Genomic DNA, 22,505 nt, shown 5'->3' with positions numbered 1-22,505 from the left:
AGATGTTCAAGCTGGATTTAGAAAAGGCAGAGAAACCAGAGATCAAATTGCCAACATCCGTTGGATCATAGAAAAAGCAGGAGAATTCCAGAAAAACGTCTACTTTTGCTTTATTGACTACGCCAAAGCCTTTGACCATGTGGATCACAGCAAACTGGAAAATTCTTCAAGAAATGGGAATACCAGACCACCTTACCTGCCTCCTGAGAAATATGTATGCAGGTCAAGAAGTAACATTTAGAACTGGGCATGGAACAACAGACTGATTCCAGATCAGGAAAGGAGTACATCAGGTTGTATATTATTTAACTTATATGTAGAATATATCATGTGAAATGTCAGGCTGGATGAAGCACAAGCTGGAATCAAGACTGCCAGAAGAAATATACTTCATGTTTATTTCATGAAGTATAACTTCATGGCAGAAAGCAAAGAAGAACTAAAGAGCCTCTTGATGAAAGTGAAAGAGGAGAGTGAAAAAGTTGGCTTAAAACTCGACTTTCAGAAAACGAAGATCATGTCATCTGCTCCCATCACTTCATGGCAAATAGATGGGGAAACAATGGGCACAGTGACAGACTTTATTTTCTTGGGCTCCAACTGCTGATAGTGACTGCAGCCATGAAATTAAAAGACTCTTGCTCCTTGGAAGAATAGCTATGACCAACCCACTCAGCATATTAAAAAGCAGAGACATTACTTGGCCAACAAAGTCCATCTAGTCAAGGCTATGGTTTTTCCGTAGTCATGTATGGATGTGAGAGTTGGACTATAAAGAAAGCTGAGCACTGAAGAGTTGATGCTTTTGAGCAGTGGTGTTGGAGAAGACTCTTGAGAGTCCCTTGGACTGCAAGGAGATCAAACCAGTCAATCCTAAAGGAAATCAGTCCTTAATATTCGTTGGAAGGACTGATACTGAAGCTGAAACTTTGGCCACCTGATGCAAAGAACTGACTCCTTGGAAGAGACCCTGATGCTGGGAAAGATTGAAGGCAGGAGGAGAAGGGAATGACAAAGGATGAGATGGTTGGATGGCATCACCGACTCGATGGACATGAGTTTGAGCAAGCTCCAGGAGTTGGTGATGGACAGAGAAACCTGGCGTGCTACAGTCTGTGGGGTCGCAAAGTCAGACATGACTGAGCACCTGAACTACTAACTAAAGAGAACACAGACACACATCCAACTCTCACATCCATGCATGACCACTGGAAAAACCGCAGCTTTGACTAGATGGACCTTTGTTGACAAAGTAATGTCTCTGCTCTTTAATATGCTGTCGTTTGGTCATAGCTATTCTTCCAAGGAGCAAACGTCGTTTAATTTCAGTGCACCCTACCTGTCGCTGCTAGTCAGCTTTGGGCCCCTATCTGTGGAAGCTGTGATATATGTAACTGGTTGGGAGTGGGCCTGGGTGTCAAGGGTTCACACCTTCCGGGTGACTGTACTGTGTAGGACAGGGTTGGGATTAGTGGTCAGGCAGTCCTGGCCTGTGTCAGTGATTGGTTTTGGATTCAGGGCTTGTCCACTCAGTGCATGGCCCTCAGTCACTGGTTTGGAAGTGGACGCATGAGGTAATGAGGCCGGGCTAGACCCATGGAGGGTGGAGAGGCTTTCCCCTTGTTGGATGTGAGCAAGGAAGCATGGAGCCTTGAAGCATGAGCGGAGTGCATTTGCCGTACAGTGAGGCAGTGGAGGGCAGGGATGGGGGAAGAGCGGACTGAGGTCTTTGGCAGTGTACCTGAGCCAGTGAATCCAGCTCTAGTCTGGACTTGATAAGATGTCATAAGTGTGATTAGTTGCTTAAGCCAGTTTGAGTAGTAGTATTGTATTTTTAGCTGAAGTGTTCTGACTCACCGTTTCTGTAGTGAATACAATAACATTTCCTAAATCAGTTCCAAGTTTCTGGACGTGCAGAATGAAAGCATATAAACAAGGTGTGATAGTGGGAGGTGACATCTGCACTGGCTTGAAAGTGTATCCTGCCAGCATCAATGTGCCTGCTTTTCTCTTCTTTATAAAATGTGAAGATTTAGCAGAGCCCCCTGTGTATGGTGGAGAAGTACAGTCATAGATTAGGGGTGCAAATCCTACTTGTTAGCTGTTGACCCCAAGTAAGTTTGTTGACCAGCCTCTGTGTCCGCTCTTGGTCTGTAAAATGGTGACACTGACTCTTGCTTCGGAGTGACTGCAAGGCTTCAGTTAGTCCGTCCATGGACACAGGGCACCCAACACAGTGCCTGGGCCTGGGGGTGAACTGGGTCACATAGCTGAAAGGACGCATAGAAAGAGCAATTTCAAATGGTTCTGCTGAACACATTTTTCATAATGGTCAGTCAGTTTCGTTCACTCGCTCAGTCGTGTCCGACTCTTTGCGACCCCATGGACTGCAGCATGCCAGGCTTCCCTGTCCATCACCAACTCCTGGAGCCTGCTCAAACTCATTTAATAATGGTAGCTGTTATTATCAAGAATAAGTGAAACTGGGAACTGAACATGTCATCAGGATGGTTCAAAGCATTATTTTGGCTTCAGATAGTGTTCAGGGAAAGTTGTGTGTGTGTTTCATGGAGTTAGCTGTGTTTTACTTCACATGATTTAAAACCTTGGCCAAAGAAGTAACTTACACGTTTAATTTTCAAGGCCATGCAGAGGGCTTAAATCTCAGGAAGACAGACTTTAGTGATTTCATTCTTTAAAGGTTCAGCATCGCCAAGGCAGGGTTTTCATCTGTGAGACATGAAGTGGAGGATTGCTTTCTGTGTACTATTTTGTCGAATATATGTGACTGGCTTATTTTTAATCTGTTAGCCCGCACTCACGGTCCTTCCATGGTGAACAGAGTGGAGGGCACACGTGAGTACAGCTTGTTCTCCACACACTCACTGCGTGGCAGCCCCTGGACTGGAGCCTGTGCTGACTGTGCTGTGTGTATTCTTCACAGAGGGACATTTTATACACAAAGGTGCTGAGGCTCGTGGAAGCCTGGGGTGCTCTGAGGCTGCACAGCTAGGGCTGTGGTGTTTTTGTGAAATTGATTCCATGCGAGGCGTAGAAAAGCTTCCCTGTTTCTCCACTTAGAAATTTAAGCTGCTGAGCTCTGGGCCTAGGAGGGCAGGGGCTCTTTCTGAGGTTGGTCTCTTCACACAATTTCATGTGGGACTCTGGAGGGGGCTTTTGAGTTAGGATTTGAACACCCTCTGACTTTCAATGGGGTTGGCCCCTGTCTTCAGATGGCCCTCATCTTGGCCACTCTCCTCCCTCCAGGAGGAGGAAAGCTCCTTGGGGAGTTCTCTTCCTCTGCAGCGGGATTCTCACAGCCCATTCCTCTGCTGAGCTGGGGAAGAAGCACCCCTTCCCTCTTCAGCAGGTTGTGTGTGCGTGCTTGTGCACGTGTGCTCACTCAGTCATGTCCAACTCTTTGTGACCCCATGGACTGTAGCCTGCCAGGGTCCTCTGCCATGAGATTCTCCAGGCAAGAATACTGGAGCTCGTTGCCATTTCCTCCTCCAGGGGATCTTCCCGATCCAGGGATGGAACCTGAGTCTCCTGTGTCTCCTGCATTGGCAGGCAGATTCTTTACCTCTGAGTCACCAGGTTCCTTGACAGCAGTGTTGGTTCCCCTTTGGCCTAAGGAGATTTTCCTTAAAGTAAAAAAGGCAGTAATGTGTGTCAAGACACTTGGTATGTGGTGAATTGCTCGTCAGATGTGAGTTTTTTTTTTTTATCATGATCCCTTCTAGAAAGAGTCAGACCTGCAGTAGGTGGTCAGTTCTACACGTAGTCCCATGGCAGCTAGATTTCTGTTCCTCCCATCTCACGACTGGAGAGATCAACATTTTCTTGACTCCTGAAGCTGGTCTGAGAGCCCAGGTGAAAGATGGCCTTCTCGCAGCAGGTCATGGCTTCTCTGTGGAAATGCAGACTCTGAAAGAAGCTGCTCTGATTCTCAGTGTACAGGGAGGGTCCCACAACCCTGAATGACGAGGTCCTCGTGGGTCTGAGAAAGCACTGTGTTTTCATATGCTCTGACCTCTGTCAGTAGCTGACTGCCTACTACCAGGACTGTGAGAAACACTGTAGCATTGGAAAACTGCTAAACCCCAGAGGTCCAAACATTTTGAGTCTGATTCTTAAGTCAGAAAGAAAATAACAGGCTGTTTTAAAAGCACGGTGAGAACTTCACTAGAAGTGAGGAAGGGGCGGGAAGGCTTCCTGTGGCTCCTGCGCTTGGACCACCCGGTACACAGGGCTCCTCAGTCCTAGAAGAGTGGCGGAGCGGGACGCCCAGACCCTGTATGTCTCTTGCTGGTCCTCCCAGACCCTTACTGTGTTCTTCAGTTGCTCAGTTATATCTGACTCTTTGTGACCCCCATGGACTGCAGCACACCAGACTTCCCTGTCCTTTACCATCTCCTGGAGTTTGCTGAAATTCATATTCATTGAGTCAGTGCTGCCATCCAGCCATCTCATCCTCTGTTGTCCCCTTTTCCTCCTGCCCTCAGTCTTTCCCAGAATCAGAGTCTTTTCTAATGAGTCAGCTCTTCTCATCAGGTGGCCAAAGTATTGGCACTTCAGCTTCAGCATTAGTCCTTCCAATGAATATTCAGATTTGATTTCCTTTAGGATTGATTGGTTTGATCTCCTTACAGTCCAGGGGGCTCTCAAGAGTCTTCTCCAACACCACAGTTCAAAAACATCAATTCTTCGGCATTCAGCGTTCTTTATGGTCCAACTCACATGCGTACATGACTGCTGGGAAAACAATAGCTTTGACTATAAGGGCCTTTGCCGTCAAAGTAATGTCTCTGTTTTTTAATATGCTGTCTAGGTTTGTCATAGCTATTCTTCCAAGGAGCAAGCGTCTTTTAATTTCATGGCTGCAGTCACCATCTGCAGTGATTTTGGAGCCCAAGAAAATGAAATCTGACAGTTTGCACATTTTTCCCATCTATTTGCCATGAAGTGATGGGACTAGATACCGTAATCTTAGTTTTCTGAATGTTGAGTTTTAAGCCAGCTTTTTCATTCTTCTCTTTTAGCTTCATCAGGAGGCTCTTTAGTTCCTCTTTGCTTTCTGCCATAAGGGTGGCATCATCTGTGCATCTGAGGTTATTATTTCTCTCGGCAGTCTTGATTCCAGCTTGTGCTTCATCCAACCTGGCTTTTGTACTCTGCAGTTGTACTCACATGATGTACTCTGCGTATACGTTAAATAAGCAGAGTGACAATATATAGTCTTGACGGAGTCCTTTCCCACTTTGGAACCAGTCTGTTGTTCCATGTCTGGTTATGACTGTTGCTTCTTGATCTGCGTACTGATTTTTCAGGAGGCATGTAAGGGGTCTGGTATTCCCATCTCTTGAAGAATTTTCCACAGTTTGTTGTGATCCATACAGTCAAAGGCTCTAGTGTAGTCAATGAAGCAGAAGTAGATGTTTTTCTGGGATTCTCTTGCTTTTTCTATGATCTAAAAGATGTTGGCAATTTGATCTCTGGTTCCTCTACCTTTTCTAAATCCTACTTGTACATCTGGAAGTTCTTGGTTCATGTACTGCTGAAGCCTAGCTTGAAGGATTTTGAGCATTACCTTGCTAGCATGTGAGATAAGTGCAACTGTGCAGCAGTTTGAGCACTCTTTGGCATTGCCATTCTTTGGGATTGGAATAAAAACTTAACTTTTCCAGTCCTGTGGCCACTGCTGAGTTTTCCAAATTTTCTTGTATATGGAGTGCAGCACTTTAACGGCATCATCTTTTAAGATTTGAAATAACTCCGCTGGAATTCCATCAGCTCCACTAGTTTTGTTCATATTGATGCTTCCTAAGGCCCACTTGACTTCGCATTCCAGGATGTCTGGCTATAGGTGACCAATCCGGGTCATGAACGTCTTTTTTGTACAGCTCTTCTGTGTATTCTTGCCACCTCTTCTTAATATCTTCTGCTTCTGTTAGGTCCATACTGCTGCTGTCCTTTATCATGCCCCTCTCTGAATGAAATGTTCCCTTGGTGTCTCTGATTTTCTTGAAGAGATCTCTAGTCCTTCTCATTCTGTTGTTTTCCTCTAGTTCTTTACATTGTTCACTTAGGAAGGCTTTCCTGTCTCTCCTTGCTATTCTGTGGAACTCTGGATTCAGATGGGTGTATCTTTCCTTATCTCCTTTGCCTTTAGCCTCTCTTCTTTTCTCAGCTATTTGTAAGGCCTCCTGAGACAACCATTTTGCCTCTTTGGATTTCTTTTACTTGGGGATGGTTTTGATCACTGCGTCCTGTATAATGTTATGAATTTTCATCCATAGTTCTTTAGGCACTCTATCAGATCTAATCCCTTGACTCTGTTTGTCACTTCCACTGTATAATTGTAAGGTATTTGATTTAGGTCATACCTGAATTGGCTTCCCTAGTGGCTCAGACTGTAAAGAGTTTTTCTGCAATGTGGGAAGCCCAGGTTCGATCCCTGACTCGGGAAGATTCCCTGGAAAAGAAAATGGCAACCCACTCTAGTATTCTTGCCTGGAGAATTTCATGGACAGAGGAGCCTGGCAGGTTTCAGTCCCTGGGGTCACAAAGAGGTGGACACAACTGAGCAACTAACACACACACACACACACACACACACACACACACACACACACACACACACCACCACTACCACCACCACCCACCCCCACCCCCGAATGGCCTAGTGGTTTTCCCTACTTTCTTCAACTTAAGTCTGAATTTTGCAATAAGGAGTTCATGTTCTGAGCCATAGTCAGCTTCCAGTCTTGTTTTTGGTGCGTCTCCATCTTTGGCTGCCAAGAATATAATCAGTCTGATTTTGGTGTTGACCGTCTGATGATGTCCATGTGTAGAGTCATCTCTTGTGTTGTTGGAAGAAGGTGTTTGCTATGACCAGTGCGTTCTCTTGGCAAAACTCGGTTTGCCTTTGCCCTGCTTTGTTTTGTACTCCAAGGCCAAACTTGCCTGTTATGCCAGGTATCTCATGACTTCCTGCTTTGCATTCTAGTCTCCTATAATGAAAAGACGTCTTTTGGGGGGTGTTAGTTCTAGAAGGTCTTGTAGATCTTCATAGAACCATTCAACTTCAGCTTCTTCAGCATAAGTGGTTGGTTCATAGACTTGGATTACCGTGATATTGAATGGTTTGCCTTGGAAATGAACAGAGATCATTCTGTCATTTTTGAGATTGTACCCAAGTACTGCATTTTGGACTTTTTGGTTGACTGTGAGAGCTACTCCATTTCTTCTAAGGGATTCTTGCCCACCGTAGTAGATATAATGGTCATCTGAATTAAATTCTCCCATTGATTTTAGTGAACTAAAATTTCATTCATTTTAGTTCACTGATCACTAAAATGTTGATGTTCACTCTTGCAATCTCTTGCTTGACCATGTCCAATTTACCTTGATTCATGGACCTAACATTCCAGGTTCCTATGCAGTATTGTTCTTTACAGCATTGGACTTTACTTTCACCACCAGACACGTCCCCAGCTGCGTGTTGTTTCCACTTTGGCTCAGCTGCTTCATTCTTTCTGGAGTTATTTCTCCACTCTTCTCCAGTAGTATATTGGGCACCTACCAACCTGGGGAGTTCATCTTTCAGTGTCATATCTTTTTGCCTTTTCATACTGTTCATGGGGTTCTGAAGGCAAGAATGCTGAAGTGATTTGCCATTCCTTTCTCCAGTGGACCACATTTTTCAGAACTTTCCACCACGACCCATCTATCTTGGGTGGCCCTGCACAGCATGGCTCATAGTTTCATTGAGTTAGACAAGGCTGTGGAACAAGTGATCAGTTTGGTTAGTTTCCTGTGATTGTGGTTTTCATTCTGTTTGCCTTCTGATGGATGAGGATAAGAGGCTTGTGGAAGAGGCTAGCCCCTTAGCCGCTCCCTGAGAGAAAGGAGTCTGGGCAGCTCTGGTGTGGCCTGTTCCTGGCCTTCCCAAGGGGGCCTCTGTCTCCTAGCAGGGAAACCAGGATCTGTCCAGCAGATTGCCTGCTTCCTCCTGGAGGCAGAGGAGAGTCTCGCAACTCTGGGGTCTTCAAGGGTGTGTGTGTGGGGTGTGTGGGTGTGTGTGTATATGGTGGGGTGTTGTTGGGGGTGTGTGTGTGTGGGGTTGTGTGTGTGTGGGGTTGTGTGTGTGTGGGGGTGTTGGAGAGGATTAATTCACAGTTTCTATCACAGTTCAGAAGAAGGTTTCTTTAATTTTAAAAAAGATGATAAGGACTGTTGCTTCCAAGATAAACACCCAACTTGTCGATTTGCTGGTGTCTTGAGAAGAGTTAGGAGGTATGGGGCAGCCAACTGACTGATAAGAGGATATGTTAGTCGTTTAGTCGTGTCCGACTCTTTGTGACCCCATGGACTGTAGCCCACTAAGCTCTTCTGTCCATGGAATTCTCCAGGCAGGAACACCGGTGTGGGTTGCCATTTCCTTCTCCAGATAAGAGGATGGTGGACTGGTTTTTATCGAATTAAAGTGCTACATAGATTCGTCAGCTAAAGGGGCACAGTGAGGTGACTGTGATGTTTTCCAGGGCAGGCTGGCTGGAGGCAGTCTGCTCAGAGACCAGCTGGGCCCAGGGAGCTTACAGAGCAGGGGCTTGGGGAGTACTTGACCTCAGGGCAGCCATCGTGGGATGCCTTTGTCTGCATCCAGAGCACCTTCTTCCTAATTGCTGAGTCCCTCGCAAGCCCAGCTGCCCACCTCAGAGCTGGTCTGAAACCGTGGGCATGAGAGCAGGGGAAGGATGTGTGGAACGTAGAGGCAGGGGAGCCAGGAAGCCTGGGGTCACCTGTCCCTCAGTGGCTCTCGGCTCCCGTGTGGGTCCCGCATCCTGTGTGAGGACCCTCCTTACCCTGCCTCTTTGCTGGAACCTGGCCAGCCCCTCTTTTCTCCCGCCAGTCTGCCAGGGTGCCTGCCATTACAGGCACATGGTCTGTGCCCCACGTGGTGCTCGGCCGTCACCTGCAGTCTGACAAGAGCTCTGTTAGCTCTTGTCCAGTGCAGGAGGGATGTGGGTCTGGCCTCTGGAGGTCACTGCAAGGTCCCTGGCTCTCTGTTCATGTTTTGACTGAGGTTCCTAGGCTGTCTATTCTCAGTGTGTGGGTTTCCCTCATTTTCCTCACTCGAGAGTGGAGCGTTATGGACCAGTCCTTGGGGAACCCGTGTCCTCTGGGCTATGCACCACATGGCCGGTTTACAGAGCCATGAGCCCACCGCACATGGGACTGACTCTCACAGCCATGTGTAGAGCGGGTTGTGTTTGTCCCATCTGTCACCTTGGGCATAAATGTGTCACAGAAACTGTTTTTTGTCTGGAGTCACTGCTCACAAGTGGGGGAACCCTGGTCAGAACCTGCTTTGCTTCCCCATGCGGCATGTGGCAGGCGCCTGCTTGGAGAGCACATTCACCCCCATAATCTCTCACCTGCAGATTCACTCATCCATTCTCTAGACACTGTTGAGCACCTGCTGATTACCAGGCGAGCGGCTGGCCCAGGAGGTGAGGTGGGGAACGCTGAGCCCTGACCTGTGCTTTCTCTGCTGGGCAGTAGCCAGGAGACTTGCCCTAGAGGGGGCAGGAGAGCTGTGCCAGGGGTCTTTCCAGACTCTGAGTAGGGCCATTAGACCAGCATCCAGATGTCCTGGACTCCTTGGGAGGGCAGGCCTGGAGAGCTGTGGGACGAAGCTGTGTGGGAGGACTGGGGTGGAGGTGGAGGGTGCACCCCGGGAGCTGTGGGGCAGGGTGAGGTGGGAGGGGGGGAGCCCATGGAAGGGAGAGGCAGTGAAGGGAAGGGGTGTGGCCTGCGGGACCTCGTGGGCCTTCTGGGGTCTGCAGTGCTGTCTGGTGGCCTCTTGAGGACCCTGGGTAACCTGCAGTGAAGAGAATGCTAAGGCACCTGTAGTTTTGAATATACACAGAAGTCTGTTAGGCCTGACTGGTACAGCGCAGGATGAGGTATAGCAGGTCAGGTGTGTCTGGCTCTAGGGGTTATGATGCCACATGACTGACTGTTCAGTATGTTTCCTGTATGGTGCGTGTTCGAAGCTAAGTTGACATTTCCAAATATTTGGAGGTTGTTAGATGTGTTTCTGGTATAGATTTGCAATTTAATTCTACTGTGGTAAGAGAACGTACATGTCTGGTTCCAGTCCTTTTTTATTTGTGGAGACTTGCCTTTTAGTGCCAGATGTGGTCTGTCTTGTGAATGTTCCACCACACTTGATAAAGATTGCGTCTCTTATTGTTTTGGGGTGGTGTGTTCTATAAATGCTAGTGACAACAGCAGCAGCTTTCAGGTTGGCTGATATGTTGTTTAGTCTTCTATATCCTTACTGATTTTTAACTTTTCTATCAGATATCAAGAGAAGAATATTGAAATCTTTGACCATGACTGTGGATTTACTTTCTTTCCGTTCTGTCAGTTTTCACTTCATGTGTTTTGAAGCTCTCTTATTCAGTATGTAAACATTTATGTTGGTTATGTCCTGTTAATAGATAGAGTTTTCTTTTAATCATTTCAAAATGTCCTTCCTTAACCCTGGTAATAGTCCTTCCTCTGAATGCTACTTTACTTGAGGCTAGTATAGCCCCTGCATCTTTCTTTTGATTAGCATTGACTGACTGAGAGTCGTTCAGTCGTATCCAACTCTTTGCGACCCCATGGTCTGTCTATGGAATTCTCCAAGCAAGAATACTGGAGTGGATTGCCATGCCCTTCTCCAGGGACTCTTCCCAACTCAGGGATCAAACCTGGGCCTCCTGCATTGCAGGTGGGTTCTTTACTGTCTGAGCCATCAGGGATTAGTATTAGTATATTTAAATACATATGCAAAACATACATGTATAAAATACACTTGTATGTATATAAAATGTTAAAAAAATGTATTTCCATTCTTTTACCTGCCTTTTTCTTTATATTTAATGTGGATTTCTTGTAAACAGCATATAGTTGGGCCTTGAATTTTTTAAATTAATTAGAAAAATCTCTGCTTTTTAATTGTAATGTTTAGATAATTTGTTTGATTTGATTATTAATTTTTTGGGGTCTTAAGTGTCATTTTGCTATTTGTTTTCTACTTTTCACATCTGTTCTTTGTTCTTTTTCACCCTTCTTTTTTTGGATAAATTTAGTAGCTTTGTTTTATTCCATTTTATCTCCGTTACTGGTTCATTAGCTACTTCTCTTTCTAAAAAGTATTTCTTATAGTGTTACTCTGGTGCATAAGATACACACACTTAGCTTATCACAGTCCACCTTCCAGCCGCTCACGTGTAGTGTCAACAGTATACTTCTTTTCCCTCTTCTATTCTCTTAAAGTTGTTATATGTGTGTTGAAAACCTAGAAATACATTTTTATTATTTTGATTTAATCAGCTCCCTTTTAAAGAGATTGAAAAGACAGGAAGAAAAGCGTGCGTGATTGCCCACTGTTGGTGCTCCCATGCCTTTGTGTGGATCTCAGTTTCCACCTGTAGCATTCTCCTGCCTAAAGGACTTTTGCCATTTCTTGGGGCGCAGGCTTGCCTGGGGTAGAATTCTCTCCATTTCTGTTTGTCTTACAAACTGTTTATTTGCCATGATTTTCAGAGGATGCTTTGTTGGGTGTGGGCTTCCAAGCGTCATTACTTTGAAGACATTGCCCCCGCCCTCTGGCCCTCCTGTGTTCTCACCAGGAGTCTGCTGTCCTTCTTACCTTTCCGCCACCTCACGTGGTTTTCCCTCTTTTCCCTTCTGTGAGTCTCTCGTTGTCACTGGTGTTCAAACATCTTGGTGCATTAGACAAGCCAAGCCTTGGTGCAGCTCTCTAGGCTTGTGGTTTACCTCACATTTGGGTATTTGGGGCCGTTGTATCTTCACGGTGCGTTCATGTCTTCCAACCCCTCTCCTTCCAGGACTCTAACACCAAGTTTGGTGTTATCCTACGGGTCACTGCTGCCTTTTGCTTTTTTTTTTTCTTTCAGCATTTTTCCTTCTTTGTGTGAGGGCACAATTTCAACAAAGAAAATGACAGCAGGAGTGAATTGGGTAGCTTTCTGTTTCCCTTGGGTGTGTGGTGTGGCTGCGTTCCTCCTCAGGAAGCACTTGGGAGCTGGCCATCTGTGCGTCCAGTCCCCAGCCTCGTCTTCTCATCCTGCCGCTGCTTCCCCCTGTGCTGCATCATCTCCGGAAACCGCTACCGCTGCTGGCACAAACCTGCTTGCTTCAGATGGACTATCCATAAGCTAAACTTCCCAGAAAAATAACCCAAAAGGCAACCCTTGGAAGCTCTTGTAGGTAAGATGCCTGAATCCTGACAGGCCATAGTTGTGTGATAATCGCCACAGCTGGAGGCAGCACGGCAGCCAGTCAGAGTCTAGCAGCCACGTTTATGGGCTCCTGGTCCACCCAGCAAGGGGTTATTACATGTGTTATCTCACATGCCTCTCAAACCCTCTGAGATGGGCCTGTGTCCTGGGGCCGAGACTCAGAGAGCGTGAGAAGTCCTTCCTGGCCAAGGCCGGGCAGTTAGCAGGGTACCTTGTGGTGCTGGTCACATCCTGGCCCTCTGACTTCATACTCCCCACCTGAGCCTGTGCGTTCTCTCCTGGGCCATGCTGTTGTTATCGTTTAAACCTTCATTTACTTTGAGATGTGAAAATTGTGTGTTACCTCCATTTAAGAGATGATACACCGTTCTGAGAATTCTGTGTTTTCCGGCCGTACTTCTGTTATGGTTACTGACATCTGCGTATTTTAATGTGTTACCACGAGTGTTGAAGTGGGACTAATTTGGGTGTGAGTCAGGCTCTGCGTGTGTGTCAGAGCTGACCCATCTGCTGTGCAAGTGTGTTTTAGAAAAGGAGCAGGTTCCTAGCTGGGCCAGGTGACCTTTTCCCACTCCCCTCTGTGTGTGATCTGTTGTCTGAAGTATTGTGTTAAGGATATGGAGAAAGCTGAGAAGTGATTTGGAAAGAGGGCAGTGTGGAGTCTGTGCTGGAGGGCAATCCAGAAACAGGAGCTGATGGAAGGAGCCAAGATCCTCACATCCTGTAATTGGTAAAGGTTGACAGTATAACATCTTTTTGGATTTTGGAAAGAAAAAATGAGAAATAGGATAAATGATTAGATGCTTTATGTTCCCAGATCTTCAAAATCCAACTTGAAAGCGTTCTCTAGGGAACCTTTCCAGATGTCCCACCCCCAAGACTGATCATTCCTTCCTTAGGGTATCATGACGAATATTACCAACAGACTTGTATTTGTACTTTCTCATCTGTTACTTGTTAATGGCCTGCAACTACTTTACTGAAAAAAAAATCCCTAACTAGGTAAGAGAGTAGAGACTAGAGGCTGTATTTATTTTGTCTCCCACAAAGTACACTGCTGCGCTTGGCATCTCCTCTGTAGACTTCACCGCGGAGTTGGGAGGGCCTTCCTCTGCCCCCAGGGCGGCCGGCACCATGGGCAGGAGCGCTCGAGCAGCACCTGTCTTACAGGTGTCCCTGAGCACCGGTCCTGCCTGGGAACTGGACGTTCGGAAGTGACCAGGCCAAGCTCTTCCCTCATGGAGCTTACATTCAGTTCGGGAGACCTGGCGACCAGCAGAGTGGTGGGGATCTTCTAGTACAGTGAAGACAGGGTAGTAAGAGGGCTCCCGGGGCCAAGTGGGACTGCTCTGTGGGCAGTGGAGGCCCGAGTGAGGTGGAGGAAGAGCCGTCAGAGCTCTGTGATGAGGGGTGGTGCGGGAGGGCTGTGCAGTGGCCCTGGGCTTGTGAGGACGTGGGGGTGAAGCAGCCAGTGTGGTAGAGAGGCGTGGGGGTGTGTCAGGAGAGGAGGTCAGGGACCCGCTGGGCTGGAGCAGCCTCTGCAGGAAGAGCAGGGGTGGCCCTGGGCTGAGGGGCTGTCTCCAGGCTCCATCTGGCTGCTGCAAGGGGATCGGGTCAGGCGCGGGGTGTGAGTGAGAAGGTTGTGGTAGTCTGGGGACAGCAGGGGTGGTAACAGTGATTGATGTGACTGGATTCAAGATCGATATTGAAGGGAAGGGAATATGAGGGAGGGGAAGCCAGGTTGATGCTCAGGTTTGGGGCTGAGTAGTTGGTACCTGGGCTTCCCTGGTGGCTCAGTGGTAAAGAATCCACCTGCAATGCAGGAAATGTAGGTTTGATCCCTGGGTCAGGAAGATTCCCTGGAGAAGGAAATGGCAACCCATTCCAGTATTCTTGCCTGGGAAATCCCATGGACAGAGGAGCCTGGTGAGCGACAATCCATGGGGTTGCAGAGTTGGACACAACAGTCCATGGGGTCGCAAAGAGTCAGGCACGACTGAGTGACCGAACAATAAATTGTCCCTGGTGGTGCTGTTGGGGGGGACTTGGGAGAAACAGTAATTCTTCTCATGTTAAATTTGGGAGGCCTGTTCCATGTTCAAAGGGAGATTGAAGGGCACAGTTGGATTTCTGAGCTGAGCCATGCAGAGGCCGGGGCTGGAGGCCGCCCTGTGAGCCGTCAATGGTGGAGGACGCCTGTGCGGCTGCAGCAGTGGACACCATCCAGGGAGTGAGAGGGTCTGAGGCTGGGCCTGGGCCGCACCAGCATTTTCAGTGCAAGAGGAAAAGGAGGAGGAGGAAGCAGGGAGAGAGAGGGACGATGATGAGGCAGGATGAAGGCGAGGAGAACCCAGAGAGCGCGGTGTCCTCCAGCTTCTGTGAAGACCGTGTAGCCAGACACTATGAGTAAGCTGAGCAGCAGTCGGAGAACCTGCCGTCCGGGAGAGGAGAGGACCTGGCTGAGGGGCTTGCAGGGGAGCCTGCGGCTGGGTGGTCAGCAGCCCGACTCAGTACATGCCAGGTGTTAGGAACCTGAAGTGTCTCAGGCAGTGACCCTGGTGTTTGGGAATGGCTCCCAGACTGGCTCTGAAGGCAGCTGCAGGAGGCGTTCTGGACACTTCTGAGCAGTGGTGGCATGTCTGCTGGCGTGGTGGCCCTCACAGGTGACCGCTTGGTGGAGAGCAGGCTCTGGTGTGAGAGCTCTGGAGCTCGGCAGAACGGCTCCTCTGCGGCTCTACGTGCTCTGGAGATGCCCTGGGCTGGCTGTGTGGCCAGGCCTGTCCTGGAGGGAGAGCTGGCAGTTCCCTCCGACAGCTGCTGGCCCCGCCCTCTCCTGCTGCGTGCAACCACACTGATGGACGCACCGGTTTCCTTCTGTTGGTTTTGTTTCATTCAGTAGATTAGAGTGTCATGGAGAGCGATTAAAAATCCAGATGTATTTCAACTATTCTTATGATTTAACAAGATTCTGTGGTCAGACCTTTTGTTGCTGCTGCTGCTAAGTCACTTCAGTCGTGTCCGACTCTTTGCAACCCCATGAACCACCAGGCTCCTCTCATGGAATTCTCCAAGCAGGAATACTGGAGAGGATAGCCATTCTTTTCTCCAGGGGAATCGTCTCAACCCAGGGGTCGAACCTGGGTCTCCTGCATTGCGGGCAGATTCTTTACTGTCTGAGCCACCAGGGAAGCCCATATTCCCTTATTATTTCTTTAATATCTGTATCTATAGTGAAGTCTCTTTCATTCCCAACGCTTGTAATCTGTGTCTGTCTTTTCTTCTCCCCTCCTTTCCTTGTTTGGCCTGGCTAGAATTTTTTCAGTTTTGTAGATTTCTTTTTAGCAGGGTCAGCTTTGGGGTTAATTTTTTTTCCCCTAGTTTTTTGTTTGTCCTCATTTGTCTTGATTTCTGTTCTTTATTTTTACTTTCCCTTGGCTTGTTTTGGTTTGATTTTTTACTTTTATATTTAAAAATATATTTATTTTTGGCTGCACTGGGTCTTTGTTGGTGCGTGTGGGCTTTCTCTAGTTGCAGTGAGCAGGGAGTGCTCTTTCTTGCGATTCATGGGCTTCACTGTGTGGCTTCTCTCGTTGGGCAGCACGGGCTCTAGAGCTTGGGCTTTGTTAGTTGGCAGCCTGTGGGCTCAGTAGTTGCAGTGCACAGGCTTAGTTGCCCCGTGGCATATGGATTCTTCCCAGAGCAGGGACTGAACCTGGCTGTGTTCCCTGCACTGGCCAGCAGATTCTTAACCACAGGACCACCAGGGAAGTCCCCCCCGGCTTTTTTTTTTAAAGGTGAAAGGTAAGGAAATTGATTTGAGACCTTTGTTCTCATCCAACACAAGCATTCAGTGCTATAATTTCCCCTGATAAGCAGTGATTTAACTCTGTCTACAAATTATGATAAAGTATTTTATTTTCATTTCAATCACAGTAATTCCTAGTTTTCCTTATGACTTCTTCTTGATCCACAGATTATTTAGAAAAAATTTTGAATAATATTTGGAGATTTTTCTTTCACATATTTTCTGTTATTTATTATGTATTTCTGTATTTCTAACTTAGTTCTTTGTGATCACAGAACGTACTTTGAATTCTTTTGAATGTGTATTTGGTCAAATTGGTTGATACTGTTGTTCAGGGATTCTGTATCTTCACTGATTTTCTTTCTTCCTTTTAAAAAATCAGTAATGGAAATAAAAGTATTAAATTTCCAACTCTAATTGTGAATTAATTTATAGTTAGTTATCTATCATATGTAATATGCCACTTTAATGGCAGAAAGGGAAGAGGAACTAAAGAGCCTCTTGATAAAGGTGAAAGAAAGTGAAAAAAACTGGCTTAAAACTCAGCATTCAAAAAGCAAAGATCATGGCATCTTGTCCCATCACTTCATGGCAAATAGATGGGGAAACAATGGAAACAGTGAGAGACTTTTATTTTCTTGGGCTCCAAAATCACTGCAGATGGTGATTGCAGCCATGACATTAAAAGGCGCTTACTGTTTGGAAGAAAAGCTATGACTAACCTAGGCAGTGTATTCAAAAGCAGAGATATCACTTGGCCAGCAAAGGTCCATATAGTCAAAGCTATGGTTTTTCCAGCAGTCATGTATGGATGTGAGAGTTGAACCATAAAGAAGGCTGAGCACCAAAGAATTGATGCTTTCAAACTGTGGTGCTGGAGAAGGCTCTTAAGAGTCCCTTGGACTGCAAGGAGATCAAACCAGTCAATCCTAAAGGAAATCAGTCCTGAACCTTCATTGGAAGGACTGATGCTGAAGCTCCAATACTTTGGCCACCTGATGTGAAGAGCTGACTTATTAGAAAAGATCCTGATGCTGGGAAAGACTGAGGGCAGGAGGAGAAGGGGACGACAGAGGATGATGAGATGGTTGGATGGCATCACTAACTCAATGGACATGAGTTTGAGCAAACTCAGGGAGATGGTGAAGGACAGAGAGGCCTGGCGTGCAGTGGTTCATGGGGTGGCAAAGAGTCAGATACAACTTAGCACCTGAATAACAGCAACAGCATCTATCATATATTGCTTTGTTTCTTTTGAAACTCTGTTGTTAGATACATACCTAATTAAGTCGGCTATGTCTTTTTGATCCACTGACCTCTTTATAATTATACAATGACCCTCCTAAGCACGTGGTAATATTTTTTGTTCTGAAGTCTACATTGTCTGATAATACAGGCTTCGCAGGCTTCTTTTAATTAGTGTTTGCATGGCATGTTTTTTTTAATATGCTTTCATTTTTAACCTGTGTCTTTATTTTAGGTGCCTTGTAGATAATGTATAATTGAGTCTTGATGTTTTATGCATTCTATATCTTTTAAAACTTTTCTGTTGGAGTACAGTTGCTTTACACTGTTGTTTAGTTTCTGCTGTGCAGCATAGTAAATCATTATTCATCTGCATATATCCACCTTTTTTAGATTTCCTTTCCATTTAGGTCGCCACAGAGCACTGAGTAGAGTTCCCTGTGCTATAGAGTCTCATTAGTTATCTGTTTTATACGGAGTCAGACATGATTGAGCAACTGAACAGCAACAGAATATGTCAGTCCCAATCTCCTAATTCATCCTGTGTATTCTCTATCTTTCAATCAATGTTTATACAGTTTTCAGCTAATTTACACAGAAATACTTCTAGTTGTTTCTTTTCCCTCTTTTTTGTCTGCTGTTGGATTGAGTATTTACTATTCTATCTGCACTGTTCTCTTATCATTTACATTTTAAAGTTTTGGGGTTTTTTTTTAGTATTTGCCCTAGGGTTAATAGTACGATCTTTAATTGAGATTACATCATACGAAAAGCCAGGCTCGATGAAGCACAAGCTGGAATCAAGATTGCTGGGAGAAATATCAATAACTTCAGATGATGCAGATGATACTACCCTTATGGCAGAAAGCAAAGAGGAACTAAAGATCCTCTTGATGGAAGTGAAAGAGGAGAGTGAAAAAGCTGACTTAAAACTCAACATTCAAAAAACGAAGATCATGGCATTGGTCCTATCACTTCATGGCAAATAGATGGGGAAACAGTGAGACTTTCTTTTCTTGGGCTCCAAAACCACTGCAGATGGTGACTGCAGCCATGAAATTAAAAGATGCTTATTCCTTGGACGAAAAGCTATGACTAACCTAGCAGAGGCATTACTTTGCTGACAAAGGTCTGTATAGTCAAAGCTATGGTTTTTCCAGTAGTCATGTATGAATATGAGAGTTGAAACAGGCTGAACGCCAAAGAATTGCTGCTTTTGAACTGTGGTGTTGGAGAAGACTCTTGAGAGTTCCTTGGACTGCAAGGAGATCAAACCAGTCAATCCTAAAGGAAATCAGTCTTGAATATTTATTGGAAGGACTGATGCTGAAACTGAAGCTCCAATACTTTGGCCACCTGATGGGAAGAACTGACTCATTGGAAAAGACCCTGATGCTGGGAAAGGAAAGACTGAGGGCAGGAGGAGAAGGGGACAACAGAGGATGAGATGGTTGGATGGCATCACCGACTCAATGGACATGAGTTTGAGCAAGTTCCAGGAGTTGGTGATAGACAGGGAAGTCTGGCATGCTGCAGTCCATGGCGTTCCAAAGAGTCAAACATGACTGAGTGACTGAACTAAATTGAACTGAATTATTATTAACTGTATTAATTAATCAGAGTTGATTTTAAACTAAAACATTAAAAATCTTTACATAATAATGTACTGCTTCAAGTATATTGCAAGAGCCCTAAAACAGTGTTTTCCCATCTATTGATCATATTTATTTCAAATTCCTTTTCTAGTTGTTTCTACATCTAGGTTATCTCTGAGTCTGGTTCTGTTGATTATTACTTCAGTGGAGTTTTATTCCCCTTGCTTTGTCACTATAATTTCTGAATGAATGGTGGGCCTTGTGTGTAGGGCAGTAGAGTGGAGGTCAGTAGGCTTTTCCTGTAGTGAGCTAGCTGGTAACTATTTTGAACTTTGAGAATCACGTGTGGTTTCTGTTGTATATTATTCTTCTGTTTGTTTTCTTTTAAAATAACCCTTTGAAAAGGTAACAGACACCCGTAACTCACAGCCTGTGTGGAAACATGGGCTGACTCTGGCCTGCATGCCAGCCTCTGCAGGAGAGAATGAGGTAAATTTACAGGTCCTGTTCTGCTGGGGTGGTGGTGTCGGGGCTGGGCTGGGCTTGGGGTTCATTGCTGTGGTTGCCTCTGCACTGCTGCTTTCAGAACGTCTCCTTCCTGTGCTGACGGTGCGGACTGAGTGGCCAGAGCAGTCTCCAGCCTCAGCTGAGGGCCTTCCCTTTGGTCTGTGTCCCAGAGGGATCCCCTTCCGTGCTTTTGCTCCCTGACGTAGACTGCTCTCCTTGGCTGCTGGGTGTTTGCTGGGCCACTGCAGGTCGTGGGGTGAGTGGGGGGAGCTCCCTCTTACGCCTCCATCCGAGTGGGCGCCTTCACAGAGATCCTGTCCTCCTTCCCGTGGCAGCCGCTCTGCTGTGTCTTTGGTTGTTTTTGTGCCAGAGAGTTTCCTTCCCGTCCCCCCAGACAGAAGGATTTCACGGTCTGGACCCAGGGAGGTTTCTGCCTCCCAGCACAGCAGTCTTAATGTGTCTCGATGCTTTTGTTCAGTACAGAAGGGCTCGGGGCAGGGCGGTGGGGAGGGAGGTGTGGGGTGTGTGTGTGTGTGTGTGTGTCTGTGTCTTTGTCTGTGTGTGTTCGTTCCATGGCAGTACCCACTGAGCGCTTGTTTAGTCTACTCTCTTCAATCCACTTAACAGCTTAAAGGTTTTTAAAGTGTAGTGCTAGGAAAGAGGTACCGATTTTGAGTCTGGTTCCTATTACAGAGTCTAATGAAGAAATGACTGCGTGGCATGTTTAACGTTCCCATTGGAGAGCCACGGTGAGGAGAAGGGGATCCGTGGTGTCAGGGTTACAGCTTGCTTGGGGCTCTTGTTCCTGTCCGGCTGCTTCCACCTGCCTGCTGTGGTCCGTGGCTGCCGGCTCTGTAACTCCAGGGAGCCTCCCATGGAAAACGGAAGGCAGCTTGAGTGTTGCAGCCGTGACTTCGCAGAGCTCAGTGGCCTGAGGGATGCCTCGTCAGTATGTGGTCTCTCGGGTTGGCTGAACTTGGAGTGAAAGTGAAGTAAGTGAAAGTGAGTGTTTTAAAGCATTTGTATAATAGTGAACAGAATTACAGCAGACTACATGAAAAGCCCTCATATTTTTAGTTCAGCATTTTAAAATTACATACTTGTGAGTAATAGTTGAAGGTGGAACATTAATAAGTAGAAGATACTGTTTTCATGTGCCTTTAGTGAGCTCAGTTTTTATGTCAAGAAGTGACACCATTTTGGGTCAGTTCATAGTTCAGTAAACGGTCCAATCCGTCGTTCCAAAAGACCAGGAGGCCCTGAGGGTGGCTTCTGCCCAGGGTCCCCTTGGAAGGTTTTATTCTAACCGGAGCATTGCCTCTTCCCCAGATCCCGACGCAGAGGTGTGTCTCCACGTGCTGCGCCTCGTCCAGTCTGTGGTGCTGGAGCCAGAAGTCTTCTCCAGGTCAGCCGCTGAGTTCCGGAGCTCCTTGCCCCTGCAGCGCATCCTGGCTATGGCCAAGAGCCGCAATCCCCACCTGCAGACCGTGGCCCAGGAGCTCCTGGAGGACCTGCGTGCTCTGGAGCGTGATGTGTAGGGGCGCTCATGCACCATCTTTTCCCCGGGTCCCCACTTTGTCCTCCAGAGTCACCAGCCGTGTGCCACGTTACACATGCAGATGTGATGACTAGCGATGGGTGTGAATTGATATGTATCTACAGGACTTCCTCTTGGAAGTAAAAATTCTTGTGGGTGGTTGGTTAACCTTGCCAAAAAGGGAGCCTGAGGGAGGATCTGTCCTTCCAGAAAGGCCCATGTCAGCTGCAGCCGAAGAGGGCCTTCTCAGAGCGGCTCCTGCTGCCCAGGAGACTCTGAGACCTGTTGGCTCCCTCTAAAAGCGGGAGGTTAAATAACCACCTACCCCATTGGTCAGCATTTTCCTGAGATACATGTTTTGAAAAACAGTTCATTCTAATGATTATAATTAATCCCCCCAGTTCACGTTTACCTTCCAACCTTTTGGTGAACCTATTATTTCAGATGACATTGGACATTTTAGTTCTGTATTTTTTTTGCCTCTTTTGTTTTTGAATAAATAAAGCCAGAAGAATCATTGATGTGCTATAACCGTTGTTTTCTGAAGTATTATAAACTTGGTATTAGGAAGTTGCATATTACAATGCATATATGTGGCTGGAGAAAAAACTCTCCTTACATTGTTTTGGGCCCTTTGGCTATAAACTCAGGGATCCAGTTTTTCATATAACATTATCATGGAACAGGCCTTCACACAGTCGCTTGAAGTTCTTTAAATGATGTGCACAGGTGTGTGTCCTTCTCAACTGCATCTGGTCCTGTGGCAGAGAACAGAGGAGGGCGCTCTCTGTTTCTCGTGGGTGCTGCGATATGTGAGCAGAGTCCCCTCGGTCGCTCCTTAGAGTCATGGCAGTGTGTGCTGTGTCCCTCAGGATGATGCCGCAGGCCCGTGGGCTCTGGGAGTTCTGCAGTTGCATAAACACAGACTAGCGTCCTTTCCGCGGCAGCCCCGAGCACATGTGTATGCTGTTTCTGTATGCGTGGCAGTTTGGAATAACTTCATTTTCCTTTTAAGCAGATTTTACAGGCTTTGTGCAGTTTATGGCTGAGTCTGAATGAAGGAGCTTATATATATACACAGTTGCTTGAATTTCACAAGCTGACATATTGTGGAACCTGGCTCATCAAAAGCAGAGAAAAGTTGTAAAAGGCAATTTAAAATTCACGGAGGCAGACATTGGTCCATCTGTGCTGTGTGGTGCTGTGGGCCCTGATGACTGGCAAATAAAATTGAGGACGTTGTGTTTTTGTTCTTTTTCTAGCATAGTATCATTTTCATTTTGGTTATTTGCTTGATAAGGTAATGGGAGATAAACTAGTTGTAATTAGTTGTGCTGTCTCTAGAAATGCAAGGTCTTTTTCCTGCCAAAAATGGGATTGGTGGCATATAGAGAAAAATGGAACTGGGCCAAGCCCGTGACTGTCATGTAGTTTTGCTAATTAGTAGATGAATGTGATTAAGAAGGATACTTTTTTTTTTCCTCCAAATTTTA

The 22,505-nt window shown here is 46.4% G+C and overlaps 1 protein-coding gene across 2 annotated transcripts in view; it reads left to right on the top strand.

Annotated features, from left to right (window-relative positions):
• The window catches only part of HSF2BP (heat shock transcription factor 2 binding protein), an 84,871-nt gene extending 63,365 nt beyond the window's left edge, over positions 1-21,506 (top strand). Inside the window, exons 9-10 of one of the 2 annotated variants that reach the window (XR_008199255.1) lie at positions 19,374-19,457; positions 20,169-20,234. Coding sequence is in view for 1 of the 2 variants with exons in the window: in XM_052638418.1 (XP_052494378.1) it covers positions 20,805-21,013 (209 nt within the window). In the remaining variant the exon portion in view is untranslated. Of the gene's footprint in view, positions 1-19,373; positions 19,458-20,168; positions 20,235-20,804 lie in introns of those variants that run through there. The other variant, XM_052638418.1, reaches the window with a different exon arrangement.
• Positions 21,507-22,505: the final 999 nt, after the last annotated feature.

Source organism: Budorcas taxicolor, chromosome 1, assembly GCF_023091745.1.
Source record: "Budorcas taxicolor isolate Tak-1 chromosome 1, Takin1.1, whole genome shotgun sequence".
Classification (NCBI taxonomy): domain Eukaryota; kingdom Metazoa; phylum Chordata; class Mammalia; order Artiodactyla; family Bovidae; genus Budorcas; species Budorcas taxicolor.
This window is presented reverse-complemented; position numbering and strand designations above follow the sequence as displayed.